The sequence below is a fragment of the Cibotium barometz genome, chromosome 14, assembly GCF_041138505.1.
Source record: "Cibotium barometz isolate CiBa-2024 chromosome 14, ASM4113850v1, whole genome shotgun sequence".
Classification (NCBI taxonomy): domain Eukaryota; kingdom Viridiplantae; phylum Streptophyta; class Polypodiopsida; order Cyatheales; family Cibotiaceae; genus Cibotium; species Cibotium barometz.
The window spans coordinates 32616881-32627239 of record NC_141059.1 but is presented as its reverse complement, the minus strand read 5'-3'; the positions used below and the strand labels follow the sequence as shown (position 1 = coordinate 32627239).

Here is a 10359-nt window from a genome sequence, read left to right as displayed (position 1 = left end):
TTGAAGATAAAGGGTATTGTGGAATCCCTTGCATCTATTGGTGTGTTAGTAGATGTGTCAGTAGATGATGATGATAAGGTGGAAGTCTATCTACGTGGTCTCGGGCCACAATACAAGGCGTTCAAGACGTCTATTCAAACTCGGGAAAACATTCCCAACTTTACAGATTTGGTGTCTATGCTGATTATAGAAGAGAAGAGTTTGGGTGAAGACCAATAGTCTTCACAAAACAAAAATAGTTCAGAGCAACAGGCCTTCTACACAAGTTCAGGAAGAGGACGAGGTAGAGGAGGCCGTGGACGTGGTCAAGGAGGTGGCCGAACAGGTAATCAGAATTATGGCCAGTAGCAGCAACAACAACAGTCCCAGAATACACAACAACAACATCAACAACACACAAGTGGAAGAGGCAAATTCAGAGGTAGGGGGAGTCAAAGAGGACGTGGAAATTGGCAAAGGCAATATAATGATGCACGTGAATGCTTTTATTGTGGTAAGCTTGGACATGTGCGGCAGAATGTTATAAGAAGCAGGCTGGCATGCAAAATGGGAAAGTGCAAAAGAACAACTATGCACCCTCAAGTAGAAACAATGAGGATAATGAAAGGTTGTTTGTTATGCAGCATGTCATGGAATGCCATGTCTGAAAATGTTGAAGCAACACAAAAAGATGATGTATGGTATGTGGATTTAGGTGCTTCGAACCACATGACAAGTCATGGGGAGTGGTTCAAGGAGATGAAAAACCTTGAAAGACAAGGTTTTGTGGAATAGGGGATGACACTGCTCATCCAATTGCCCATGTTGGAGATGTGCCATTGTCTATGCAGGATGGCAAAGTGAAGTACCTTACAGATGTACTTCATGTTCCGACAAACATAACAAAGAATCTGGTTTCAGTTGGCCAGATGATTGAGCAGGGTTTGCCCTGATGGTTGTTATGTTGAAGACTTTAAAGACAAGTGCAGGTTGGTTGCAAAAGGCAACAGAGTGGACAGAATGTTTAGGTTGAATGTAGACATGCCTGAAATGAGTGCTGCGATGTTTGCAAATGGTTCAGGAATTGTTGCAGACACAGACATTTGGCATAAAAGAATTGGACATGTGAATGTCCAGAGAATGAAGTCTATGCAGACTAAAGGAATTATGTCAAGGCTGCCAAAATTTAAAGTGGAAGGTATGCAGAGAATATGTGAAGCATGCCAATTTGGAAAGCAAACAAAGCATGTATTTCCACGTAACAGATATGTGAGCAGAAATGCACTAGATGTTGTGCATTCAGATGTATGGGGTCCTACAAAAACCATTTCTATGGGAGGCTGCAGGTATTATGTGACATTCTTTAAGACCACACAATGAAGGAGAAGAGTGAGGTGTTCACTCACTTTCAGAATTTCAGAGTTATGGTTGAAAAGCAAAGAGGAAAATATGTAAAGTGCCTAAGGTCAAATGGAGGGGGAGAGTATTTCTCCGATGAGTTCTCTGAATTTTTGAAGAAGAATGGTATTCGGAGACAGTTTACATGCAGATACACTCCGTAGCAAAATGGAGTTGCTGAGCGAAAAAACAGGCACATTGCTGAGATTGCGCGAGCATTGATGGAAGAGAAGAATATGCCGCATAGCTATTGGGTTGAGGCTGTTTCTACAGCTGTTTACATCATGAACAGGTCTCCAACTGCAGCCATACATGATGTAACTCTAGAGGAGAGGTTTACTGGCAGAAAACCTGATTTGCATCTGAAAGTTTTTGGATGCATTGCATATGTGCATGTGCCAGATGAGCTGAGAAATAAGCTGGATCCAAAAGCTAAAAAATGTGTGTTTATTAGATATTCCCTTGAGCAAAAGGGATACAAGTGTTATAACCCTACACGTTAGTTGCAGGTAAGCAGGGATGTTGTCTTTGATGAGATGAGCAGCTGGTATGCTGCTGAAAAAGAAGCTATTGGGGCTGACGTGAGTGGAAGTGTGGTTGCACAGAATGCAGGTCAGCAATCATCACAGTCTTTGAGTGGACTAGGAGAGTCCTCATCTAGTGGGTCTGTTGATAGACCATGGAGTGGCAGGCTACCAGTCCTGCAAATGTGATTAGTACATCATGTAAAGGAAAAGAGAAAGTGGTTGAGCCCCTTGGTATGCCTGACATTTCTGCAGGGCATTCTCATGTTGATGGAGAGTCTAGTGGCTCAGAGATGAGCCTTGATGAGGAGCTTGGGATCCCAGCTATGAGAACACCTGGTGTAAAGAAGGCTATGGAAGCCATGAATGAAAAGCTGTGAAGATCTGCAGGTTGTAGAGCCCACATGCATTGATGAGGCTATTGGAAATGTGTGTTGGGAGAAAGCTATGGATGAGGAGATGAATGCACTATATGGAAATGAGACTTGGGATTTAGTGCAATTGCCTGAAGGCAAGAAAGCCATTAGATGCAAGTGGGTGTACAAAGTAAAACATAATAGTGATGGAAGCATAAACAGGTATAAGGCTAGGTTGGTAGCCAAAGGATATGCGCAGACATATGGCATTGATTATGAGAAAACTTTCAGCCCAGTTGCCAAGATGGCAACAGTGAGAGTTGTGATAGCAGTGGCTGCGTCAAAGCAATGGTCTTTACATCAGATGGATGTAAAGAATGCATTCTTGCATGGGGATTTGCAAGAAGAGGTGTATATGTTGCAACCACCTGGTTATGAGGATGTGGGTCACCCCGAGCATGTTTGCAGGTTGAAGAAAGCCTTGTATGGCTTAAAACAAGCACCAAGAGCATGGTCTGACAAGATTTTTGAATATCTTGTCACTATTGGCTTTCATGTAGCCAATGCAGATTTCTCGCTGTATGTGAGACATGGTGATAGAGGGGTTGTGCTTGTTGTCATCTATGTAGATGACTTGATCATTACGGGGGACCATGATGCAGAGATCTTTGATGTAAAGATCTTGCTTAAAGAGAAGTTTGAGATGAAGGATCTGGGGAAGCTCAAATATTTCTTGGGCATTGAGGTGATTAGGTCACCACATGGTATTGGATTACTGCAGAGACAGTATGGCTTGGACATGTTGTCCAAGTATGGTATGACAGGTTGTAAGCCTATTTTCGTGCCATTGGATCAGAATGGCAAGTTGAGTGCAGATTCAGGGGAGATTTTGGAGGATCCTACTATGTATAGGCGCATAGTAGGAAGCTTGATCTATATGACGATCACCAGACCAGATATGAGCTCTGTTGTTGGGTTAGTGAGTCAGTTTATGCAGGCTCCACGAAAATCGCATTTGGATGCATTGAGATGCATACTGAGGTATGTGAGGTCTACTTTGCATTGTGGACTATTCTATGAGACTGGGACAGAGATATGTGCACATGGGTACACAGATGCTGATTGGGCTGGTAGTATCTCAGATAGAAGATCTACTAGTGGCTTCATGTTTTCTTTGGGGAGTGCTGCTGTGACTTGGAGCAGCAAGAAGCAGCCTACGGTTTCTCTATCCAGTACAGAGGCCAAGTACAGAGGAGCTGCTATGGCAGCATGTGAGGTAGCTTGGTTGAGAAAGCTACTTGCAGATTTAGGTCTATCAGTGGATAGACAAGTTGTCATTTTCAGTGACAACATTAGAAGTATACAGTGCCAGGAACCCAGTTTTTCATGCTCGCACAAAGCATATAGAGGTCCACTACCATTTTGTCAGAGAGAAGGTCTTGGCAGGAGACCTTGACCTTGTTTATGTCAGCACACAGGATCAGGTAGCTGACATCTTCACCAAAGCATTGGGTACAGAGAAGCTCCGTAGATTCAGGGCTTCGCTTGGTGTACATGAGATGGAGTTGAGCTCGAGGGGGAGTGTTGAGATATCGAGCTTGTCTAGTGAGGCGATGGACACCCGCCTAGGGGATAGGCCCCACACTTACACCACTGGCATGGTTTGTGAGATCATGGGTGATATGCGGCCAATGGGATGACAGGTTGTGTGATAGCCATTCTAGAGAGACTGGCATAGTTATAGCGCCAGCTCATTTAGTTGGGTTCACACTTAGAGAACCCTCGTATGTATTGGTTGAGTACCTTCATATTATGTGTACTCTTATCTTTGTATATGGTGTGTTGCGTGTTGAGTAAAGAAGAAGAAGATTTTCAGCCTCTCACCGTGTGTGTTCTCTATTAGGGTTTTGAGACTGTGTGTGTGCTTGCAAGAGCTCTCTTCCCCCCTGCATCTTTTCATACATGCCCATCAAAAGGGAGTTCCACAAAAGATGTGCTCGTGACTCACATTTTATTTACAATTTTTCATACTTCGAGCATGACTCTTTTGATTCACTAAATCAATGTGATAATTTATGCTTATGTGGAAAACCATTCCAGATCCTGCCATTGTCAGTAATAGTCAAGTTTTTCAAGCTCCTCATCCTTCAATTCAACATTCAAGATGATTATGTCCATAGCTATAACAAGGAAGGTATGCGATTAGATTTAAACAAAGGGTCCTTTAATAGTGGAATTATGTATTATTATCATCGCCTCCACTTCCTTCCCTCTTACATGTATACAACTTTTGGGGACATGATCGACACCAACTTCTGGAGATCCTTGTACTTCCCACATCACACCTTGCATGTCCTCTAGACACGGAAAAGCCACTATAAAGAATACCTGGGCCAGCAAGCCTTGCGACATTAGATTTTGAGGATGGAATCTGGTAGGGGGCATGTTAGCATCTCTCCATTACATATGAGAGATAACACAATAAGTGTCATGAAACGGCATTTTAAATGTTGTAATTATGACAATAGCTGGCTATGCCACAAAACTATGTAATTTGTAAATATTTAGTTCATCTTCCATTAAGTTTTGGGTGCCCAAGTTTGAATAAGGGCCAGTTGTATAAATAACATTATTCCCATAATGCAAGGGAAAATCCCCCTTTGTGCCAATTGAGTCATCTTATCTCATTGCTTTCTTGCATGTCTATGGTGTGTGAGAGAGAGTTGAGAGAAGAGAGAGCTACATTGTTGGTGCATGTTCCTTTCATGCTTGTACTCTCGAGTGTGAGAGTAGATAGGACTGAATGTCCTTGTATGGAGAATGACAATCTTATGCAACAGATTGGGGAGGAGGCAAGAGAATGGTGGTAGCCACCATTAGCAAAGCTTGGAGTCTACTGATATACAAGCTTGGACACCAGCAACAAGAGAGTGGCTCGAGAGTGGTGGTAGCCACCATTAGCAAAGCTTGGAGTCTACTGAGATACAAGCTTGACACCAACAAGTGTTCGTTGCATTAGGAGAGATCTATGGTGTAGCCTGTAACAACAAGAGTTGTTGAGTTCAGAGATAATATGACAAACCTTGGGCTTATGTGTTTCTTTTGGGAATCTTCATTTCTTAGCAGAAATATGTAGGAGAAATTTTGAATGCATTTGGCATGGCCGAGTGTAAGTCAGTGGTTACACCCATGGAGGTTGGTGCGAAGCTATCTATGGAAGATGCTTCTCCACTTATGGATATGAAGGAGTATAGAAAGTTGCTGGAGAGTTTGATCTTTCTATGTAATACATGGCTTCACATCAACGTTTACAATTGGTATCCTTAGTAGGTTCTCAAATTAGCCCTAAGAGAACCACTGGAAGGTAGGGATGTGGGTGTTGAAATACATTAACGGTACCATCGTGTATGGCATCACTTACAAGTCAAAGGGTATGACATCACTTATAAATAAGATAAATCCTTGATTGTTTTTTGTGACTCAAGTGGTTGGGCAAGAGATTGTGATAGCAAGAAATCTATTTTCAGTTATTGTTTTCTTATTAGGTATGTAATTACATCGTAGATAAGCAAGAAGTACCCTACAATGCCGCACTTTCTTCTACACACTCTAAGTACAAGACATCATGCTTTGCTTCATATGAAGTAGTCTTGTTGAGAAGGTTGAGAAGGATCTTAGGAGACATAGGTGTTGCTCACATGGGAGGGATAATGTTGTCGTGTGTGACAACAATCAGAGTTGCCATGGTGATTACCAACAAGGACCTGATGTTTCATGCTTGCACAAAGCACATTGAGATGTAATATTATTATGTGCGTGAGGTTATTATGGATGGAGAGGTGGATCTTATTACTTAACAAAGAATTATGCAGGCATTTTCACAAAGGATCCTTTGAGAGATTAGCTTTATGGCTCAAATCGACAAAGGAAAGTGTGGCCAAGAAAGGGTTCTTGGACCACCAAGACATTTTCACAAGGGCTCTATAAGATGCTTGAGAGCTTAGGAATGATAGCCCTAATCTTTGGTAGTCATAGGAGGTGTGTATGATGTACCATAGACATGGAAAGCTTCAAGCAAGAAGACGAAAAAGCAAAAAACATGAGATGCATAAATTTCCCCCCAAATTTCTCGCAAATTTGGTCCACAACTCAAAATTTGGTCTAAACTAGGTCAAATTTGGTGATAGTACTCAAGTTTGACACAAAAACCTTTTAAAATTGGCCAAATAAAGAAAAAATTTACTCCAAATCTCTCTCCTCATCACCATCACATGAGAAAAACTTTTTTGTAGATCTATAGTTGTTGAGAAAACCATCAAAACTCAGAAAAAATGAAGAAACCATACCTTTTCTTGAAATTTCTACAAGAAGATGCAAAAATGCATGAAAATCTCTCCAACTCAAATCAAAGCCAAGCTCTAATACCAATGCAAGAGAAAGAGAGTAGAGAGAGAAAAATAATACACTCAAGTGGAGTGCCACATATATGCACTCTATGGAAGTACCACCATGGCCAAGAGCTTAGAGCTCATTCTTTGTTCACATGGCCTTCTTGTCCATGGTCCTATTTACACCACCCATGTCACATTGGCCCAACCAATGTGTTTCTCTTCATTATAATGATTTACAAACTTTGTGCCAAATATCAAATGTCTATAAGAGAACTTTCACATGTTCAATGTAAATAATTATCCGCTACCATGGAATAATATGTATGCCGCCCAAAATGGGATTATTGTTGAGCATTCCACATGATGAAATAATAATCTATCAAAATCCAAAGTCGAGCGTCTCAAAATTTTCATGACCCCACTAGCTCGCCCCTATTATCCAACCCAAGGATCTACACTTACATTAGCTATGCCAATCGACTAATAAATTAATTGATGAAATTACCAACACAAATATCCATATAAAATCTAAATAATTGAAAGAATGCAACCAATATTGTTGTACATATTCAAAGTCATCTGTGTACGTTCAAAGTAGGCTATGATTGCTCGGATTTAAAAAGGCATCCGAATTTAAACCAATATGGCAGAATTCATAATAAATATAAACATGGGAATATAAATTCCATGAATTATTTCTCATGAGAGAGAGAGAGAGAGAGAGAGAGAGAGAGAGAGAGAGAGAGCTTCTATGCTATGCATTTAAATAAATGAGTGTCCTTAGATCCCTGGGAATATCATATAGTACATAAAAATTAACTCGCAATGGCAAAGAGAGACTTGTCCAATGTGACATGAAAGGGGCATTCTTCGACACTTTTCTGTTTCTCTCTAGCATGTAGGGCTACACTCTTGGTTTTAAACGCATAACTGCAATGCCTCATTTTTTTCCTTTGACATGTCAAACAAGCTTCTCTTGTGCAATGCAACCATCAATATAAATCTAACCCTATGATTCTAGGGGGCAATGGCTACATAGGAGTTGTTCTTGTTTAGGCTGCCAATGGTTGAATCTTCAATGTTTAGTTCAAGCCACACACACAATCAACTTTTGTAAATTATGGCCATTGGCTCATACTGGGCCGCCATTGACGGTTTGGCCATCGATCAATTATAGCCTACATAAGAACAATGTCATAGACTTATAGACACGTGAAATGTTCTCAAGCCTTATAAGGATTGTGCAAATTGCAAAGGCATTAAAATGCATGCATATGAACCCATTCCCATGAATCCCAAGATCAAGATTTAGAAGCTAATAGGGCATTCTCATGCACCGATCAACTTGGCCAGAAAAGTAATTAATTTTCTCGCTTTGCATTAAATACCCATGTCTACTTTCCAATCCCACATGAAGTTGTTGATGTTATGATGATGATGTGGAGTTGTTGGTGTCATGTGTGCTTTTTTCCATTCCGAGGTGAAGTTGTTGATGTCATGATGATGTGAAAGAGAGAGCCAATTTTGGTCACGCTTGATGCTCTCGTTAATGCTCCAATGGTCACAAATAATGTTCCCATGGTTACAAATAATGTTACCATGGCCTATAGTTAACTTGAGCAAAACCCTCGTAGGGGAAAGGACGCTTAGCGGGCCTCACGATATGAAGTACCAATGGCCAGTTAGAGCGCTTTCACACGAACCCAATTTAATAGGCCGGCGTTACCTTATCTTATACGGCCCTCCGCGCACGTTTTCTATCTCGGTCACGCGCGCACGCGCGCGTACGTTCATCTCCCTCTAAATACTGATACGTCGTGTCCCACGTTAAGAGTCGACAACTTCATGTTAAACTTAGAAGAGAATCACACTACGCTAGCCTTGCGTAGTTGCGCCGGCTATCAGAACCTCTACCTAGCTCGGATCTCTTCTTCCTTCGCCCCTTGCATTAAACATCATCTCAAGAACATAGAACTGCAGAAGTCATGTCAATGCCGCTGCGATGAAATGCAAAAATCAAAGGAAAAATAGACTCTGTACAATGAATTTTCGGAAACATTCTGCTTAAGCAAACGATGTGATTAAAAAAAGCATGTTTATGTGCAAGCTAGCTTGTAATTACATTAAGCAAGCGCTCATCAGAAGCTTGTAAAGCTTGGTTGTTAGCATTATTGACTTGGGCTTCCAAACGGCTGGTTGGGGACATTAATGGCTAACAATGACTTATTAGCAGAATTCATTTCAAGCTAAAAATTAAGTTATTAGCACGATTAATTAATCTTGATAACGGGGTAAGATAAGAGGCCGGTTATCGGCAATATGAGCATGATGGGTGATCATCCTAGGGCAGCATTAAACTAAAGCGTCAAAAGGTTAAGCTTCAGAGGCTTAAGACGAAGCTTCTAAGAGCATTAAGAAGGCATCGGAGGTAGGCATGTAGAGCTCGGCAAGCTCATGGACTGAATCACTTTGCAGAGAGATGGCAGGGTCAGCACAATCAAGCATCCACAGCAAGTGCTCAAATAAAACAACTTCACAACCCAATGTAAGACCAAGGCTTTGATCAATTCCAAGCTCTTCAGATCTCTCCCACAGAGCTTTGAATAATGGGTGCTGAAGGTGCCTTCCATTGATGACATAGCGCCGCCTTGACTTGCCGACATACACCACCTCATGGCCCTGAGGTATTGTGGGTGTTATCTCTTCATTATCGCAATCACTTGTATTATCCGGAGGATGCCCATCTTTGGCGTCCATCAAGGTGTACACCTTCCCCACTCGAGCAAGCTTTTGCCACTTCTTTACAATACTGCGCATTTTGCTCATCTTTTGCAAACTGCACAATGCACGCCGTCATTAATTATTAACACTCTTATCAGTTGGCCTAATTAGCTCACCATGGAACCTAAGTAAGAATTATTACCTTGGGATTCAGTACTGCAAACCCATTTCAAAATGAGAAGTTACAGTAAATTTAGTCTCCAGTGCAGCTGAGAACGCTAGAACAGCCAATAGAACTATTCGAAGAAGAGCTAATGAGGAAAGTTTTATGCAAAAAACTTGGCGCCAACAGGCAAGCTTCTTTCCTGGTTCTATTACAAGTCAGAACCTGCGTCTACATGGATTGAAGGTGCTGTGGGGGTGAAGCTTCTAGCATTAGCAAAATCCAAGCACAAATATCTTGTGAAACTAGCGGTCCAGGAGCTGAAGCCAGATACGCGAGTGTAAGCCCAAATGTAGGCCAGAACTGAGAAGGCACATGAAGAGCTTGAGCTAAAAGAAGCTCAAGTGACCAACCACAACAAAGATGGCCTGACATGCCCTTTATCAACCACGACCTCAGCAACAAAGCAAAAAATGATTAACCACTTTATCTTATTCTTAATCTTCTAATTCCTTTTGGTTGATTCCCCCCCCCCCCCCATCTAAAATTTTGTCCTTGCATGGGCCCTCTCTCAAAATTCAATCTATTTTAAGCCTATAGCTCTTACACGCTACTACTTAGGTTTTCACATTGGGTCCACTAAGGCACAAGTTTCCATGCTCTCCTAGGTTTCCAACAGGTTGTGGAAAAAAGAGATAATTAAATGATGAAAGACAGACTCTAAAAGGCAATTGTGAGGTTGCTAAGTGAACCCTTCAAATTTGGAAGAGTTCACGTTGCAACCGATTGCCCATTTTTCTTGCCAAGGAAATTGGCCCTAAGAAGGC

General features: G+C 41.5%; 1 protein-coding gene across 1 annotated transcript; it reads right to left on the bottom strand.

The window, feature by feature from the left end:
- Positions 1 to 8712: 8712 nt before the first annotated feature.
- Positions 8713 to 9958, bottom strand: LOC147631938 (auxin-responsive protein SAUR78-like). The gene is made up of 2 exons (XM_086807906.1): positions 9572 to 9958; positions 8713 to 9484 (listed from the first exon to the last, which is right to left on the bottom strand). Exon 2 carries the CDS (start codon positions 9472 to 9474, stop codon positions 9037 to 9039), a length of 438 nt encoding a protein of 145 aa, XP_086664032.1. The 5' UTR covers positions 9475 to 9484; positions 9572 to 9958; the 3' UTR covers positions 8713 to 9036.
- Between the last annotated feature and the right edge of the window lie 401 nt (positions 9959 to 10359).